Here is a 20,339-nt window from a genome sequence, read left to right as displayed (position 1 = left end):
ATAATACAATAGATAATAAACTACATAATACAATACACTACATAATAAACTACATAATACAATACACTACATATTACAATACATAATAAACTACATAATACCATACATAATAAAATACATAATACAATACATGATAAAATACATAATAAACTACATAATACACTACATAACACTACATAACACACTACATAATACACTACATAATACAATACATAATACAATAGATAATAAACTACATAATACAATACACTACATAATAAAATACATAATACAATACATATTACAATACATAATAAAATACATAATACCATACATAATAAAATACATACTACCATACATAATAAACTACATAATACCATACATAATAAAATACATACTACAATACATAATAAAATACAAAATAAGCTAAATAATACAATAGATATAACACTACATAATACAATACACTACATAATAAAATACATATTACAATACAAAATAAACTACATAATACCACACATAATATGCTACATAATACAATACAAAATATACTACATAATACAATACATAATACAATAAATAAAATACACAATAAAATACACTAAAAATAAAATACATATTACAATACATAATACAATACACTATATAATAAAATGCATAATACAATACATAATAAACTGCATAATACCACACATAATGCAATACATAATACACTACATAATACAATAGATAATACACTACATGATAGAAAACACTACACAATAAAATACATATTACAATACATAATAAACTACATAATACCAGACATAATACAATACATAATACACTACATAATACAATACATAATACACTACATAATACAATACACTATATAAATAAAATACATAATACAATTCATAATAAACTACATAATACCACACATAATGCAATACATAATACACTACATAAAACAATACATAATACACTACATAATACACTACATAATACACTACATAATACGATACATAATACGATACATAATACAATACATCATAAACTACATAATAAACTACATAATACCAGACATAATACAATACATAATACACTACACAATACAATACAATACATAATACAATACACTATATAAATAAAATACATAATACAATACATAATAAACTACATAATACCACACATAATACACAACATAATACAATACAATACATAATAAACTACATAATACCACACATAATGCAATACATAATACACTACATAAAACAATACAATACATAATACACTACATAAAACAATAGGTAATACACTACATAATACAATAGGTAATACACTACATAATACAATACACTACATAATACACTACATAATACACTACATAATACACTACATAATAGACTAAAACATCATAAACTACATAATAGAAAACATCATAAACTACATAATACACTACATAATACACTACATCATAAACTACACAATACAATACATAATACGATACATAATACAAAATATATGCAAATAATCATCATGCTGTAAAGTGTTCTTTTATAATTTTTCTTAATCTGGTTTTATTGCTAGTTTGAGTTACCTGGGGTGGCAGAGAGTTGAACAGACAGTTCAGTACTTTAACCCTTCAACAAGTCACACAAAGATCAATAGTGATGCAGTTAATCTTAATCTGTTTGCTAATCTTGTCGACAAAATAGTTATTAAAGTGGTTGGCAACATCAAAGGGTTTTGTTATGAACAAACCATCTGCCTATATGAAGGATGGGGCTGAGCTAGCTTTTTTGCCCAGAATTTCATTTACGTTACTCCAGAGCTTTTTACTATCATTCTTTATATAATTTATCTTTATAGTATAGTTTCTTCATATTTTTGTTTAGTTTTGTACAATTTACTGTATGTTTGTCCAATCTGCTGTGTTGTCAGAATTATTTGCTATTCCCTTTGCCTCATCCCTCTTTAGCCATAGAGATTTTGGACCAGTACATCAAGTCATAGGGCTGACATCCATAGATCTAACCATGGGGATTTGGCCGTTCTAACAGTCTTGATGGGCGCATGCCGATCAGTAAGTGGAAAATAAGCAATTTCATAAATGCTTCAAGTGCAGCGTCAGGTTGTTTCTCATTACACACATCCCACCAACAAATATTCTTCACATCTCAAATCAAATAAAATGTTATTTGTCACATACACATGGTTTGCAGATGTTAATGCGTGTGTAGAGAAATGCTTGTGCTTCTAGTTCCGACAATGCAGTAATAACCAACGAGTAATCTAACCTAACAATTCCACAACAACTACCTTATACACACAAGTGTAAAGGGATGAACAATATGTACATAAAAATATATGAATGAGTGATGGAACATAACGGCATAGGCAAGATGCAGTAGATGGTATAGAGTACAGTATATACATATGAGATGAGTAATGTAGGGTATGTAAACATTATATTAAGTGGCATTGTTTAAAGTGGCTAGTGATACATTTTTACATCCATTTTTTCCATTATTAAAGAGGCTGGTGTTGAGTCAGTATGTTGGCAGCAGCCACTCAATGTTATTGGTGGCTGTTTAACAGTTTGATGGCCTTGAGATAGAAGCTGTTTTTCAGTCTCCCGGTCCCTACTTTGATGCACCTGTACTGACCTCGCCTTCTGGATGATAGCGGGGTGAACAGGCAGTGGTTTGGGTGTTTGTTGTCCTTGAGCATCTTTATGGCCTTCCTGTGACATCGGGTGGTGTCGGTGTCCTGGAGGGCAGGTAGTTTGCCCCCGGTGATGCGTTGTGCAGACCTCATCACTACCCTCTGGAGAGCATTACGGTTCTTGGCGGAGCAACGCGACTCTAACCAGAGCATAACGGACCTATTTATTTTTTTATTTTTTATCCCCGGATTCCCGCCGCAAACGGAACATCTGGATCTTCACAACTAGTTATTTAGCTAAACCGCAACCCCGGACGATTACTGCTGGCTAGCGCTTCCAACCACCTAGCCTGAAGCTAGCCCCGCCAGAGCACCTGTGCTACCTCCGTAGCATACTCCTGGGCTACAATACCTACCACCGTAGCATACTCCTGGGCTACAATTACCCGGACCCACGACCGGTCTATCGATGTCACCGCATGAAGAGGAATAAACAGACTCACCCCATCGCGACGTCCCCCAAAGGCTAACTCTCTAGCCCTTGCTATCTCCCTGCTTGCTATTTCGGCCTGCTAACTGCTACCTTGTTTAGCCCCGGCCTACTAACTGTTAGCTTGTTAGCACAGGCCTGCTAACCGTCTGAATCGCCTCGTCCCAAACACTCACTGGACCCATATTTACTCTCTTATCTCTTTCCGATTTTTTATTTGTTTATACCTTCCGGTAACCTGCCTCACCCAATGTGATACGGAATCACTATTATTTTTAATTTTTAAGAACACACTCAAGAACCTCCAGAAGCTAACTAGCTAACTAGCTATAAGCTATTTAGTCATTGTTAGTTTTTTTTTTTTACCTGGATAACACTCACTAATCCAGCTTCCCTGGACACTGATCACTTGGCTACATAGCTGATGCACGCTGGACTGTCCATTAATCACGGTACCTCATTCTGCTTGTTTATGTTTTATCTGTCGGCCCGTTGCCTAGTCAACGCCATTTTACCTGCTGTTGTTGTGCTAGCTGATTAGCTGTTGTTGTCTCACCTACTGTTTTAGCTAGCTTTCCCAATTCAACACCTGTGATTACTGTATGCCTCGCTGTATCTCTCTCAAATGTCAATATGCCTTGTATACTGTTGTTCAGGTTAGTTATCATTGTTTTAGTTCACAATGGAGCGCCTAGTTCCACTCTTCATACCCCTGATACCTCCCACATATGCGGTGACCTCACCCATTACAACTAGCATGTCCAGAGATACAACCTCTCTCATCATCACCCAGTGCCTGGGCTTACCTCCGCTGTACCCGCACCCCACCATACCCCTGTCTGCGCATTATGCCCTGAATATATTCTACCATGCCCAGAAACCTGCTCCTCTTATTCTCTGTCCCCAATGCTCTAGGCGACCAGTTTTGATAGCCTTTAGCCGCACCCTCATACTACTCCTTCTCTGTTCCGCGGGTGATGTGGAGGTAAACCCAGGCCCTGCATGTCCCCAGGCACCCTCATTTGTTGACTTCTGTGATCGAAAAAGCCTTGGTTTCATGCATGTCAACATCAGAAGCCTCCTCCCTAAGTTTGTTTTACTCACCGCTTTAGCACACTCTGCTAACCCTGATGTCCTTGCCGTGTCTGAGTCATGGCTCAGGAAGGCCACCAAAAATTCTGAGATTTCCATACCCAACTATAACATCTTCCGTCAAGATAGAACTGCCAAAGGGGGAGGAGTTGCAGTCTACTGCAGAGATAGCCTGCAAAGTAATGTCATAATTTCCAGGTCCATACCCAAACAGTTCGAACTACTAATTTTGTAAATTACTCTCTCCAGAAATAAGTCTCTCACTGTTGCCACCTGCTACCGACCCCCCTCAGCTCCCAGCTGTGCCCTGGACACCATTTGTGAATTGATCGCCCCCCATCTAGCTTCAGAGTTTGTTCTTTTAGGTGACCTAAACTGGGATATGCTTAACACCCCGGCAGTCCTACAATCTAAGCTAGATGCCCTCAATCTCACACAAATCATCAAGGAACCCACCAGGTACAACCCTAACTCTGTAAACAAGGGCACCCTCATAGACGTCATCCTGACCAACTGGCCCTCCAGATACACCTCCGCTGTCTTCAACCCGGATCTCAGCGATCACTGCCTCATTGCCTGTATCCGCTACGGAGCCGCAGTCAAACGACCACCCCTCATCACTGTCAAACGCTCCCTAAAACACTTCTGTGAGCAGGCCTTCCTAATCGACCTGGCCCGGGTATCCTGGAAGGACATTGACCTCATCCCGTCAGTTGAGGATGCCTGGTCATTCTTTAAAAGTAACTTCCTCACCATGTTAGATAAGCATGCTCCGTTCAAAAAATGCAGAACCAAGAACAGATACAGCCCTTGGTTCACTCCAGACCTGACTGCCCTCGACCAGCACAAAAACCTCCTGTGGCGGACTGCAATAGCATCGAATAGTCCCCGCGATATGCAACTTTTCAGGGAAGTCAGGAACCAATACACGCAGTCAGTCAGGAAAGCTAAGACCAGCTTCTTCAGGCAGAAGTTTGCATCCTGTAGCTCCAACTCCAAAAAGTTCTGGGACACTGTGAAGTCCATGGAGAACAAGAGCACCTCCCAGCTGCCCACTGCATTGAGGCTAGATAACACGGTCACCACCGATAAATCCATGATTATCGAAAACTTCAACAAGCATTTCTCAACGGCTGGCCATGCCTTCCGCCTGGCTACTCCAACATCGGCCAACAGCTCCGCCCCCACCGCAGCTTCTCGCCCAAGCCCTTCCAGGTTCTCCTTTACCCAAATCCAGATAGCAGATGTTCTGAAAGAGCTGCAAAACCTGGACCCGTACAAATCAGCTGGGCTTGACAATCTGGACCCTCTATTTCTGAAACTATCCGCCGCCATTGTCGCAACCCCTATTACCAGCCTGTTCAACCTCTCTCTCATATCGTCTGAGATCCCCAAGGATTGGAAAGCTGCCGCAGTCATCCCCCTCTTCAAAGGGGGAGACACCCTGGACCCAAACTGTTACAGACCTATATCCATCCTGCCCTGCCTATCTAAGGTCTTCGAAAGCCAAGTCAACAAACAGGTCACTGACCATCTCGAATCCCACCGTACCTGCTCCGCTGTGCAATCTGGTTTCCGAGCCGGTCACGGGTGCACCTCAGCCACACTCAAGGTACTAAATGATATCATAACCGCCATCGATAAAAGACAGTACTGTGCAGCCGTCTTCATCGACCTTGCCAAGGCTTTCGACTCTGTCAATCACCATATTCTTATCGGCAGGCTCAGTAGCCTCGGTTTTTCGGATGACTGCCTTGCCTGGTTCACCAATTACTTTGCAGACAGAGTACAGTGTGTCAAATCGGAGGGCATGCTGTCCGGTCCTCTGGCAGTCTCTATGGGGGTGCCACAGGGTTCAATTCTCGGGCCGACTCTTTTCTCTGTATATATCAATGATGTTGCTCTTGTTGCGGGCGATTCCCTGATCCACCTCTACGCAGACGACACCATTCTATATACTTCCGGCCCGTCCTTGGACACTGTGCTATCTAACCTCCAAACGAGCTTCAATGCCATACAACACTCCTTCCGTGGCCTCCAACTGCTCTTAAACGCTAGTAAAACCAAATGCATGCTTTTCAACCGATCGTTGCCTGCACCCGCATGCCCGACGAGCATCACCACCCTGGATGGTTCCGACCTTGAATATGTGGACACCTATAAGTACCTAGGTGTCTGGCTAGACTGTAAACTCTCCTTTCAGACTCATATCAAACATCTCCAATCGAAAATCAAATCAAGAGTCGGCTTTCTATTCCGCAACAAAGCCTCCTTCACTCACGCCGCCAAACTTACCCTAGTAAAACTGACTATCCTACCGATCCTCGACTTCGGCGACGTCATCTACAAAATTGCCTCCAACATTCTACTCAGCAAACTGGATGCAGTTTATCACAGTGCCATCCGTTTTGTCACTAAAGCACCTTATACCACCCACCACTGCGACTTGTATGCTCTAGTCGGCTGGCCCTCGCTACATATTCGTCGCCAGACCCACTGGCTCCAGGTCATCTACAAATCCATGCTAGGTAAAGCTCCGCCTTATCTCAGTTCACTGGTCACGATGGCGACACCCATCCGTAGCACGCGCTCCAGCAGGTGTATCTCACTGATCATCCCTAAAGCCAACACCTCATTTGGCCGCCTTTCGTTCCAGTACTCTGCTGCCTGTGACTGGAACGAATTGCAAAAATCCCTGAAGTTGGAGACTTTTATCTCCCTCACCAACTTCAAGCATCAGCTATCTGAGCAGCTAACCGATCGCTGCAGCTGTACATAGTCTATTGGTAAATAACCCACCCATTTTCACCTACCTCATCCCCACACTGTTTTTATTTATTTACTTTTCTGCTCTTTTGCACACCAGTATCTCTACCTGTACATGACCATCTGATCATTTATCACTCCAGTGCTAATCTGCAAAATTGTAATTATTCGCCTACCTCCTCATGCCTTTTGCACACAATGTATATAGACTCGCCTTTTTTGTACTGTGTTATTGACTTGTTAATTGTTTACTCCATGTGTAACTCTATGTTGTCTGTTCACACTGCTAAGCTTTATCTTGGCCAGGTCGCAGTTGCAAATGAGAACTTGTTCTCAACTAGCCTACCTGGTTAAATAAAGGTGAAATAAAAAAAATAAAAAAATGTTGCCATACCAGGCGGTGATACAGCCCGACGGGATGCTCTCAATTGTGCATCTGTAAAGGCTTGTGAGGGCCTTTGGTGACAGGCCGAATTTCTTCAGCCTCCTGAGGTTGAAGAGGCGCCGCTGCGCCTTCTTCACCACGCTGTCTGTGTGGGTGGACCAATTTAGTTTGTCCGTGATGTGTACGCCGAGGAATTTAAAACTTACTACCACTACCCTCTCCACTACTGTCCCGTCGATGTGGATAGGGGGGTGCTCCCTCTGCTGTTTCCTTAAGTCCACGATAATCTCCTTTGTTTTGTTGACGTTCAGTGTGAGGTCATTTTCCTGACACCACACTCCGAGGGCCCTCACCTCCTCCCTGTAGGCCGTCTCGTCGTTGTTGGTAATCAAGCCAACCACTGTAGTGTTGTCTGCAAACTTGATGATTGAGGTGGAGGCGTGCATGGCCATGCAGTCGTGGGTGAACAGGGAGTACAGGAGAGGGCTCAGCACGCACCCTTGTGAGGCCCCAGTGTTGAGGATCAGCGGGCTGGAGATGTTGTTACCTACCCTCACCACCTGGGGGCAGCCCATCAGGAAGTCCAGTACCCAGTTGCACAGGGCGGGGTCGAGACCCAGGGTCTCGAGCTTGATGGTGAGTTTAGAAAGTACTAGGGTGTTTAAATGCTGAGCTATAGTCGATGAACAGCATTCTCACATAGGTATTCCTCTTGTCCAGATGGGTTAGGGCAGTGTGCAGTGTGGTTGCGATTGTGTCGTCTGTGGACCTATTGGGGCAGTAAGCAAATTGGAGTGGGTCTAGGGTGTAAGGTAGGGTGGAGGTGATATGGTCCTTGACTAGTCTCTCCAAGCACTTCATGATGACGGAAGTGAGTGCTACGGGGCGGTAGTCATTTAGCTCAGTTACCTTAGCTTTCTTGGGAACAGGAACAATGGTGGCCCTCTTGAAGCATGTGGGAACAGCAGACTGGGATAAGGATTGATTGAATGTGTCCGTAAACACACCAGCCAGCTGGTCTGTGCATGCTCTGCGCGAATGCTGCCATCAATCCATGGTTTCTGGTTTGGGAATGTTTTAATAGTTGCTGTGGGTGCGATATCGCTGATGCACTTGCTAATAAACTCGCTCACCGAATCAGTGTATTTGTCAATGTTGTTTGACGCAATGCGGAACATATCCCAATCCACGTGATCGAAGCAATCTTGAAGCATGGAATCAGATTGGTCGGACCAGCATTGAACAAACCTAAGTGCGGGACCTTCCTGTTTTAGTCTCTGTCTATAGGCTGGGAGCAATAAAATGGAGTCGTGGTCAGCTTTTCCAAAAGGAGGGCGGGGGGAGGGCTTTATATGCATCACGGAAGTTAGAATAACAATGATCCAGGGTTTTACCAGCCCTTGTAGCGCAATCAATATGCTGATAGAATTTAGGGAGTCTTGTTTTCAGATTACCCTTGTTAAAATCCCCAGCTACAATGAATGCAGCCTCAGGATATGTGGTTTCCAGTTTACATAGAGTCAAATAAAGTTCATTCAGGGCCGTCGATGTGTCTGCTTGGGGGGGAATATATGGGGCTGTGATTATAATCGAAGAGAATTCTCTTGGTAGATAATACGGTCAACATTTGATTGTGAGGAATCCTCAGGTGAACAGAAGGACTTGAGTTCCTGTATGTTGTTATGATCACACCACATCTCGTTAATCATAAGGCATATCCCCCCCTGCCCCTCTTCTTACCAGAAAGATGCTCGTTTCTGCCGGCGTGATGCGTGAAGAAACCAGCTGGCTGTACCGACTCCGATAGCGTGTCTCAAGTCAGCCATGTTTCCATGAAGCAAAGAACCTTACAGTCTCTTATGTCTCTCTGGAATGCTACCCGTGCTCAGATTTCATCAACCTTGTTGTCAAGAGACTGGACATTGGCGAGTAGTATGCTCAGGCGCGGTGTGCAATGTGCCCGTCTCCGGAGCCTTACATTATAATCACTACATCCGATGGATGTGGCCATGCACGCCTCCAGCTTCGTCTGCCCCTTTTACGGCAACTTTGTTTTGGTTCGCCCGCTGGGATCCGATTCATTGTCCTGGGTGGTGGGCAAAACACAGGATCCGCTTCGGGAAAGTCGTATTCCAGGTCGTAATGATGGTGAGTTGACGCTGTTCTTATATCCAGTAGTTCCTCCCGACTGTATGTAATAAAACCTAAGATTACCTGGTGTACCAATGCTTGTTTGACATAGGAGATTACCTGGGGTACCTGACAAACCTCTTGTATGGTTGCTTATACACAATTTTAAGTCCAGTCTTTGGAACTTTTTTCTAGATATGGTTATTACATTATAATCACTACATCCGACGGGTGTGGATCATGCTTTAGACCAGCCGCATTAGCAAAGATGTGGTCAATACACGTGGATGATTTAGTTCCTACTCTTTTAGAAAATATCCTGGTAGGTTGACTGATAACCTGAACCAGATTGCTGGAATCGGTTACAGCTTGAAGCCTCTTTTTGAGTGGACAGCTTGATGACAAGCAGTTAATATTTAGGTCACCCAGAAAATATACCTATCTGTTGATATTACATACATTATTGAGCATTTCACACATATAGTTCAAATAGTGACTTTAAGCACTTGCTGGTCTGTAGCAACTTCATACGAGAATAGATTAACCTGTAGCCGTATTACTTATTACTATATCATCTGACTTGAGTTCCTCTGCAGCCTAACAGGAATATGACTCTGGGCATATATAGCAACATCTCCTCCATTTGCATTTCTATCTTTCCTGTAAATGCTATAACCATGTAGAGATACTACTGCATCATCAAAGGAATGATCAAAGTGTGTTTCAGAGATGAAAAGAAAATGAATGTTTTCTGATGTTGGTAAGTTGTCAATTTCATGAGCCTTGTTTCTCAGAATACATACAATATGCAAATATGGGCTGTTTTTAATCATTTTCTGGGTTGCTTGTTTGTTTTTAGTACTATTCTGAGAGGCTGATCCAAGATAGACATGTCAGTGACATTAACATTTGAGCCAATTGTACTGAGTGGTCTGCCCGCAGACGCTTCTTCCTAAAGCAGACCGTTTCAGTGGAAACAGTGTCATGTCTTGTTATGTCTGTTCCTGTCCTTTCTCTTCATTCTCTCTCTCTGCTGGTCTTTTTAGGTTACCTTCTCTGTCTCTCATCCCTCAGCTGTTCTACATTTCCCCTAACTAGCTCATTCTCTCTTTCCCCACCTGTTCTCTCTTCCCCCCTGATTAGGTCTCTATTTCTTTCTCTGTTCCTGCTACTTTCAGTGTCTGATTCTTGTTTGTGTTTTTTGATGCCAGAAGCAAGCTGTCGTCTCGTTTGCTTCCACCTTGTCCTGTCCTGTCGGAGTCTGCATGGCAGGTGCAACCTGCATTATACTACGTTCTTTTGTTCCATTGACTACGTTGGAAGAGGATTTATGCCATTCCTGTTTTTTATTAAAGAACTCTGTTTTCTGTTAAAACCGCGTTTGGGTCTTCACTCAAGTTCATAACAAACAGTGGACATTCTATGGGCATATGATTATTGCTGACAATACCCTCGGAACTAAAAGTTAAAGGAACATAGATTGGGTTACTTACATTGATTTCACTTCTTTCTCTGGGATAAAATACAATTTCCATGTCCTCTGAGCTTATTGCGACAGGGATGACTGTGCTTGCATGACTGTTCCTGGTCTGTGAAATGATGAAATTGACAGTAGAACTGAAATAATTACAGTAGAACTGCCAGTCGCTACAATGGCATGTTACACCATGTTTATCACCTTTGGTCAAAGTCAAGTGAAACAATGTGTACATCCATGAAGTCAGATCAACAATGTGTACCTCCATGAAGTCAGAGCAACAATGTGTACCTCCATGAAGTCAGAGCAACAATGTGTACCTCCATGAAGTCAGATCAACAATGTGTACCTCCATGAAGTCAGAACAACAATGTGTACCTCCATGAAGTCAGAGGAACAATGTGTACCTCCATGAAGTCAGAGCAACAATGTGTACCTCCATGAAGTCAGAGCAACAATGTGTACCTCCATGAAGTCAGAGGAACAATGTGTACCTCCATGAAGTCAGATCAACAATGTGTACCTCCATGAAGTCAGATCAACAATGTGTACCTCCATGAAGTCAGAGCAACAATGTGTACCTCCATGAAGTCAGAGGAACAAGTGTACCTCCATGAAGTCAAAGCAACAATGTGTACCTCCATGAAGTCAGAGCAACAATGTGTACCTCCATGAAGTCAGAGCAACAATGTGTACCTCCATGAAGTCAGAGCAACAATGTGTACCTCCATGAAGTCAGAGCAACAATGTGCTAATATACAGTAATTCCAGAGCGGAGACATTTAGAAGAGAAAGCAGCAGGTCATATTTAATCTAATCTCTATGGTTGGGAAAAAAAGTCTGATTTATTTTATTCAGTTAAAGTTGGTAGGAGTCATGTGCCATGTGACGCAGTCTCTGACCGACCTTGACGCTGTGTGTGTGTGTGTGTGTGTGTGTGTGTATGTGTGCACATACGAATGACTGCCCTTTGCAGAGGGCTCTGACCCTCACAGTACCCACACAGTACCCCTCATTCCAACAATTATCAATAAGCACCACCTACGATCTCTCAGCAATGCCTTAAAATAATATTTCAGAGATGGACAGAATATGAATGTTTTCTGATGTTAGTAAGTTGTCAATTTCATGAGCCTTTTCTCAGAATACATACAGTATTTTAATATGGGCTGTTTTTAATCCTTTTCTGGGTTGCTTGTTTGTCTGTAGTACTATTCTGAGAGGCTGATCTAAGGTAGACATGTCAGGGATTTTGGCAATGAGGATACCATCCTAGTTCGCATTGGCTAGGGAAACTGCTTCCTTCATACTGGACACAGAGACATAAAAACGGTATCCACAAGCTCATCTGACTGTGGGGAAGTAGATAAAGGGCATCATTGCCAAAATCCTGAAGTATTCCTTTAACACACGGCCTTCTCATTGTAATGCTACAGATGACTGTAATGGTCCAATCCTTCACAGATGGTGTTAATTAGGGATTGGCCTGATTTCACCACAATGCTCACTGACTCTTGATCTGGTAAACCGTCCACGACTCCCTCTCTACTTCCTGCTTCTCACACCGTCTATCCATCCCCTCCTCAAAATTCAATCCTTCGACTCTTGGTCTGCTACTTAGGTCTAATGTCGGGAAGGCCTACTCAAAGAACTATGCATGGGTGTTGGCTGGATTATCAAGGGAAGTGAATGATTCAAGTTAAATAACCCAATCTAAATAACCCAATCTAAATAACCCAATCTAAATAACCCAATCTCAGAACACTGTCTTGATCTGTTTCTCATTCTAACCATTACATTCAGATGTCAGACCTGTCAAAAGGTATATATTCTTTGAAATGGATCGTTTGGAAATGGGTGCTGATGACAAGTATTTTGACAACTACTATTGCCACAATTTGAATTGTGAATGAATTTAGAGTTAGGTTGCCAAGTCACTGTAAGCCATAAGCAGTATAGTAGTACATTAGTAAGGTAGGTGACACATTGTGGTTTTGGGACAGGGTCATTTTACCTTCAGAATCAATATTATTCAGACAGGCTTTAGGGTAGAGAATAGAGAGACACAGGACCGACAGTATGAGTACAGTCTCATGTTACACAGGGTCAGTACAGACAGAACAGAACAGATATGGTGAGTACAGACAGATAGAACTGGCAGAACAGACGGGGTGAGTACAGACAGACAGAACTGACAGAACAGACAGGGTGAGTACAGACAGACATAAGACAGAAATGACAGAACAGACAGGGTGAGTACAGACAGACAGAACAGACATGGTGAGTACAGACAGACAGAACAGACATGGTGAGTACAGACAGGCATAACTGACAGAACAGACACGGTGAGTACAGACACAGAGAACATAGGGTAAGTGAGTGTAGGTTATGCTGGGGGGTGTAAGCTGAGGACGGGTGTCCACAGCACACAAATCCAAACCTCTCCATCTATCCACTCCGCTCCCACCCCACCCTCCCCTCCTACCTTGAGGAACGGTGGAGCGGTGTACGGGAGAGGGGACAACAGGGGCTGGAACAGCGGTGGATCTAGTGTGGTAGAGATCCGGGGGTCACCCCCATTTTGTTTCCTACAAACACAGAAAACACACAGAGAGAAACATGAACATCAGACAGATCAGAATAAGTCCCTCATATCACATTGAGGTCATGAGGGGAGAGAAGGGGAATAAACAATGTGGCTGAATGCCTCAGGGTTCTAGGGTTCGAATCCCTTACAACTGCAACACAACACAATACACAGCTATTTAGGAAACACTGGCTGCAGCGTGGTGCCCATTCTGGGAAGCATCACAATGGCCTACGGTGTAAACAGTAAACTGAGGTTGAAGAGCAGTATGAAGAGACTGAGTAATCCAATATCATTCTAACTCCTCATCTCTGCTCTGACTTCCTTCCTCTATTGTTCTGGCAGTAGGGCATTATTAGATAATAGATATGATGACTCAGTGACCGGAGGAAAATATATTGTATTACATTTCAGGCTAAATAAGGTTTCTGGGGATATGAGAGTTGAGCTAAAGGGTGACTTTCAATATCTTGTAGAAACCAGCTTGAGACTGAAGAATATGTTACAGTCAACATTTCTGGTGAATACAGGAAATGTATAGCCATTTCTCCCTGATTGTGAATCCCACTGTGTCCAGATGAAGATCAAGTTTAAACTGGATTTGTCCCAGAGAGCAATTGGTTTTGCAGCAAAGGAGCATAAAACACAATATTAAACATACAAAATCCCCATGGAACACAATGCCACAGTTATAGTGAATACCATGATATTGCTAGTACATCATGTCATAGGGGTGACATCCATCAATATGCATACACTGTATATACAAAAGCATGTGGACACCCCTTCAAATTAGTGGATTCTGCTATTTCAGCCAGACCCGTTGCTGACAATCAACCAATCAAATTTATTTATATAGCCCTTCTTACATCAGCTGATATCTCAAAGTGCTGTACAGAAACCCAGCCTAAAACCCCAAACAGCAAACAATGCAGGTGTAGAAGCACGGTGGCTAGGAAAAACACCCTAGAAAGACCAGAACCTAGGAAGAAACCTAGAGAGGAACCAGGCTATGAGGGGTGGCCAGTCCTCTTCTGGCTGTGCCGGGTGGAGATTATAAGAGAACATGGCAGGTGTAAATTAAGATTTTTAAAAATTGTGAATTAATATAGTGGTGAGTAGAGGTATGGGTTGTTGGTTGGTGAGGCTGAATAAAGCAAATTTCCAGTCGCTGTCAGATTAGTTTAAAAAGGTATACGGAGCAGGCTGTATGACTAGGCTGTATGAGTCATAGATTACAATATGTGTTTAAACATATTCATGATGGTAAAGTCATCATCACATTTGCTGTGTCTGACTGCCTGACTGACTGAGCTGAGCTGAGTGATTGATATAGCAGCTCTCGTCATCTTACTGAAAGAGAGACCCTCCTGATTGACAGTCTCTTGAGGAGATGAAGCTGAAACCAGTGTGTCTTTAGTGGAATACAATGAGGCCATGCAGGCAGCTCCAGTCTGTCTCGTGAGAGATCAAGACAGAACTTCAGCTGCCCAACACAGCTAATTAGACCTGACACAAACACTGTGTATGGACGGAGCCGGAGTGCACACACACACACACACTCAGACACGCACATGCACGCACATGCACGCACACTGTGGATGGACAGTGCTGGAGTACACACACACCCAGACACACACATGCACGCACACACACTGTGGATGGACAGTGCTGGAGTACACACACACACACAGACACACCCCCTTATACACACATGCACGCACGCACACACACTGTGGATGGACAGTGCTGGAGTACACACACACACATGCACGCACACACACTGTGGATGGACAGTGTTGGAATACACACACACACACACACCCAGACGCACACATGCACGCACACACACTGTGGATGAACAGTGCTAGAGTACACACACACCCAGACACACACATGCACACACACACACTGTGGATGGACAGTGCTGGAGTACACACACACACCCAGACACACACACAGTGGATGGACAGTGCTGGAGTACACACACACCCAGACACACACATGCACACACACACACTGTGGATGGACAGTGCTGGAGTACACACACACCCAGACACACACATGCACGCACACACACACTGTGGATGGACAGTGCGGGAGTACACACACACCCAGACACACACACAGTGGATGGACAGTGCTGGAGTACACACACACCCAGACACACACATGCACACACACACACAGTGGATGGACAGTGTTGGAGTACACACACACCCAGACACACACATGCACGCACACACACTGTGGATGGACAGTGCTGGAGTACACACACACCCAGACACACACACAGTGGATGGACAGTGCTGGAGTACACACACACCAGCCAGCAGACTAACTCCCTAAGGAGGAGGTGGTCCTGGTGGTTGTGGGATGTATTTAATTTAGATGTGTAATTTAGAGAGAGAAGATCTGTCAGAAGTTTGGAAAGAGATTAGCGACTTGAGTGAGTGATTGCAAGTGTGCATAGTTCTAATATAGATGACTCATTCTTCCCCAATGACATGAATCAGGAGAGAGGAAACACACTGTACCATGCACCACACACAAACTGTCAGAGCACATAAATAACAACGATATCACATCAGAGCAGTAGGGAACCCTCTCTCCTCTCTCCTTACTAGGGCCATGACCATACCAGTATCATGAAACTCCTTAGTATCGTGGCAAGGAAACAAAACACAAAGCAGATTTCACCTAATTAGGAAAACAGCCCTAATGTTGGAAACAAACATCATTATGTTCTCATCCAGAGTCCCGCACGCCCAAAGCCTGCACGCCCGCCTGCCTGCCTGCCTCTACGTAAAACTCCTGCATATCAGTCTGCAGGAAGCACACAGCTGCCACAGCTTCACCCCCCCCCCCCCACAACACAGATTACATAACAAATCCAACCTATATATAATGCTACAGAATGAAATCATAGGGTCATAAAGTAAAAGCCGTAGGTACTATCAGAACAAACATGATGAAACAGAAATAAGAGCAAAGTAAGTTACTCACTCTGTGTCAGCTGTGAGCAGTGTTGCTCCTGGATACATTTATCAGAGATCAGTTAAAAAGCAGATGGCTTGGACTCTCTCTCTCTCTCAACTCTCTGCCTCTGCCTGTCACACACCTGCTCTCTCACACACTCCCTTTCTCTTTATTTCTCTCTCTCAATGCTCTTAGCTCTCTTCTCCTTTCTCCCTCCCTCTCTGACACAGTGCCCCTCCCCGCCCATACTGGGATTGGGAGAAAGAAATAAGAGAGAGAGAGAAGGGAGAGAGTGAAGCCTGCCGCTCTGCTCTGAGTTTTCTAGATGTTTGTTCTCTTCTCCTCTGAATACAACTCACCTTAATTAAACAACGTGCCTCACTAGCTAGGACCGGTTGCTCCGGCAACCAAATCAGATGAGTCTCCACCGACAACGGGACAGACGCATGCAAAACCACAGACAAGCACACACACAGGCATCCACGCATTCACGCACCTAACCCCAACCAACAACACACCTACACCCACCCACCCACACACACACTGAATAGTGTACTTCGTATATTGAGTGTGTGTTTCTATAGTTATTCTTCCAGTAAGAGAGAATACTAGAGGAGACATACTCTGCCTTGCAGTACCACAGTTTGGAGAGAGATGCTACAAGCAGAAGAGCTTTTAATGACTAAAATGATCAGCGATTGCACTCCTGCAATAAAAAGGAAAGCTTATATTTACTCTATTACTGGAACATGTTGAATGTCAGTTTCTTTTGAAGTCCTTCCGCTCCCACCAGTCCTAATGTCCCTGGCGATGTTTTCTTCTCCTAAAGCATGTTTGTTTGTCCCCTCAGGTACGTAGGAACACTAATGCACTGTCTGACCTGTCTGCCAGTGAGTGCACTGACCTTTCTATTCTTCCCATAGTTTGAGTCAAGGACCAAGTGGACCTGTTTCACTAAATCGTGTGCCTTGATGCACAGTCATGCAGGAGTAGGATTCATCCTACTAGTAGTGTTTGGTATGCTAGGAGAGATAAAGGATTATAGTCTTTAAAGTTGTGTATTGTAGTAATCATTACAAAAAGTAATCCTCACAGTTTTACTTCCCAATGCCAGAATAAAAGTGAACAAAAAATTTACTGTCCATTCAGCATGAACAGCTCAATGCCCAGCTTATTCAACTGGAGTTGGGAGGACTCTCGCTGTTTCTCTCTTTCCCTCGCCTCTCTTATTCTCTGACCGCTAACCTCACCTACTGTACCAACATGGTCTCTACATCATTCAAGGCCTTCACACTCTGATGGAAGATCACAAGGTGCCATCATAATATTCCCCAGCATTGCATTCTGGGATGACGCAAGTTATGTTTAGAGCGAGTTGTTCAACTCGTCTGTGAGCTATTTTATCCTAACTTATAGGCTATTTTATATTTTACTTACTTGAGTGTATCGACCGACGGCCTGTACAGGTCCGAACTGATGCCCTTGTTTTTTGTTTTTGTAGCCTATTTGAGCTTTTCATGGAACACACCACCTTACTGGACTATAGGGCTGCTAACTGTGGCAAGACTGCTTTGTTCTTTAGCATTATGGCTACCGACGGCTATCCAATGGATATCAATGGCCAACCATTGAGTGTCTAATGCTACCACTGTGAGATGTTCACTAACCAGAAGGACAGACAGCATACGGAACAGGGGTGTCTGGAAAATGTGCCTTTGGTGTGACCGGATGATGGATGATAACGGGCGGGCTGCAGAGGGGCCTTCCCCAGCTAACCTGAACCATAAGCAGACTCTTATTGGTGAGTTCACCAATGTAGCTATAGCCCAGGCTAAACATATCTCATCGCTGAACATCTCTCTCGCCCAAGGTGGTGGAGAGTTGGTCGAAGTCCATCTGGCCCACTTCTCAGAACAAGTGGCTCAATGACTCCACTTCACCACAAATCCTCGGCAGAGGTGGTTAGGTGAAAGGGCCCGAGGGAGCCTTTCCTGCCTTGGAGGAGTCGTCCGCCTGGTAAAAAGCTTTGCACCGCTGGAACGGGACTGTCAGGCCCCAGGACTCTGCTCTGGTCCTGGAGACCCTGATGCCAGGCAGGTAATCGCCAACATCAAACAACAGGGCGACAACATCCCTCTTAGGGCTGACCCTGTTTAATTGACTTGTCGATTGTTTTGTCAATACAACCGAGATTGTTTTAGTCAAAAAGTTGCAAAAAAAAGTGGACTATTCATTGAGGATTCCATGGTCCAAGAAGAAGGGGAGTGTGGCTAAGATGCACAAAGACATCTCTTTCCTGCCACTTTGTTCGCATTCATTGTTTCATAACTTCATTGTGTGAATTGTTTGCCCTTTGATTGTTAGTGTCTATCAATTCCACATGACATATGTCCCCAGTAATGGCCAACATTTACGGTTAATTCCCATCATTTCTAATCTACAATGCTCGTTTGGTTACAGAAATTTCTGTTAATGCATTCAATATATTATTATTACAGTTGTTTACCGTTCTCATTGTCAGAGTGGACACATGGTTTGCAGAGCTCACAACCTATGCTACACTTGTGAGAAACACATTTTGGTTAATTTCATTCCATTTACACATATTATCAATTTATTAATGGTCTTTTGTTAGGGGCACACCTGTCAATGTTGGGTAAGGACGCGCCCGATTACGCATAAAAAGCAGGCCTAGGCTACCTGGCCTGCATGCTAATGTAGGCCTATAAATATGCCCATTTGGGGATGTCTAAAAGTATTTATGATTGTCTAAACAAAGTCATTTTTTCTTCACCTCAAACAGCAAGTAAACAAAGCATGTTTATAGAATCCATTGAGAATGACAATAGTTCCTCAATGTATTTCTACCACTCGGCATCAAAGGGAAAAATGTCATAAAATACCTGATGACTTCTTATCCCTTGTACAAGAGACACAAGGGACACAAGGGACAGCATACAGCTGTGTCTGTCCCGAGCTCACTGGTGTGGGAAACTGAGGGCCCACAATATTTGATGCATCATTTCATTTAGAAACAATTTCAATTAACCACATGACAATGATTTTGAGATACAGACTATTGCAAAATAAATTAAATTGTTCCATGAACATGTGCATATGAAAATCATAATTGGCATGCAATTGTAAAATAAATTGGCACTCCAAATGGAAAAAGGTTGCCGACCCCTGGTGTAGACTATTACCGCCAACTTCAGGAGCATAACGGCAGAATCTGTAAAGGTCAGCAGCAGCGAGAGGAGGAGGGTTGGAACAGAACGAGTAGTATGGCTGGTGGCATTGTCATGCTGGAAGGTCATCGGAAATCTGACAATCACTCCCGGTGAGACAAAACCGCGACTCGTCAGTGAAGAGCACTTTTTGCCAATCCTGTCTGGTCCAGCGACGGTGGGTTTGTGCCCATAGGCAACGTTGTTGGCGGTGATGTCTGGTGAGGACAGGCCTTCAACCCCTCAGTCCAGCCTCTCAGCCTATTGCGGACAGTCTGAGCACTGATGGAGGGATTGTGCGTTCCTGGTGTAACTCCGGCAGTTGTTGCCATCCTGTACCTGTCCCGCAGGTGTGATGTTCGGATGTACCGATCCTGTGCAGGTGTTGTTACACGTGTTCTGCCAATGCAAGGACGATCAGCTGTCCGCCCTGTCTCCCTGTAGCGCTGTCTTAGGCGTCTCACAGTACGGACATTGCAATTTATTGCCCTGGACACATCTGCAGTCATCATGCCTTCTTGCAGCATGCCTAAGGCACATTCACGCAGATGAGCAGGGACCCTGGGCATCTTTCTTTTGGT

At 43.6% G+C, this 20,339-nt stretch overlaps 1 protein-coding gene across 8 annotated transcripts in view; it reads right to left on the bottom strand.

Annotated features, from left to right (window-relative positions):
• Positions 1-20,339, bottom strand: part of LOC135504233 (rap1 GTPase-activating protein 1-like) — a 102,301-nt gene that overhangs the window by 37,941 nt on the left and 44,021 nt on the right. For 7 of the 8 annotated variants that reach the window (XR_010450108.1, XM_064922607.1, XM_064922609.1 and 4 more), the window contains one exon: positions 13,451-13,553. Coding sequence is in view for 7 of the 8 variants with exons in the window: in XM_064922607.1 (XP_064778679.1) it covers positions 13,451-13,553 (103 nt within the window). In the remaining variant the exon portion in view is untranslated. Of the gene's footprint in view, positions 1-13,450; positions 13,554-16,558; positions 16,636-20,339 lie in introns of those variants that run through there. The other variant, XM_064922612.1, reaches the window with a different exon arrangement.

Source organism: Oncorhynchus masou, chromosome 18, assembly GCF_036934945.1.
Source record: "Oncorhynchus masou masou isolate Uvic2021 chromosome 18, UVic_Omas_1.1, whole genome shotgun sequence".
Lineage (NCBI taxonomy): Eukaryota > Metazoa > Chordata > Actinopteri > Salmoniformes > Salmonidae > Oncorhynchus > Oncorhynchus masou.
This window is presented reverse-complemented; position numbering and strand designations above follow the sequence as displayed.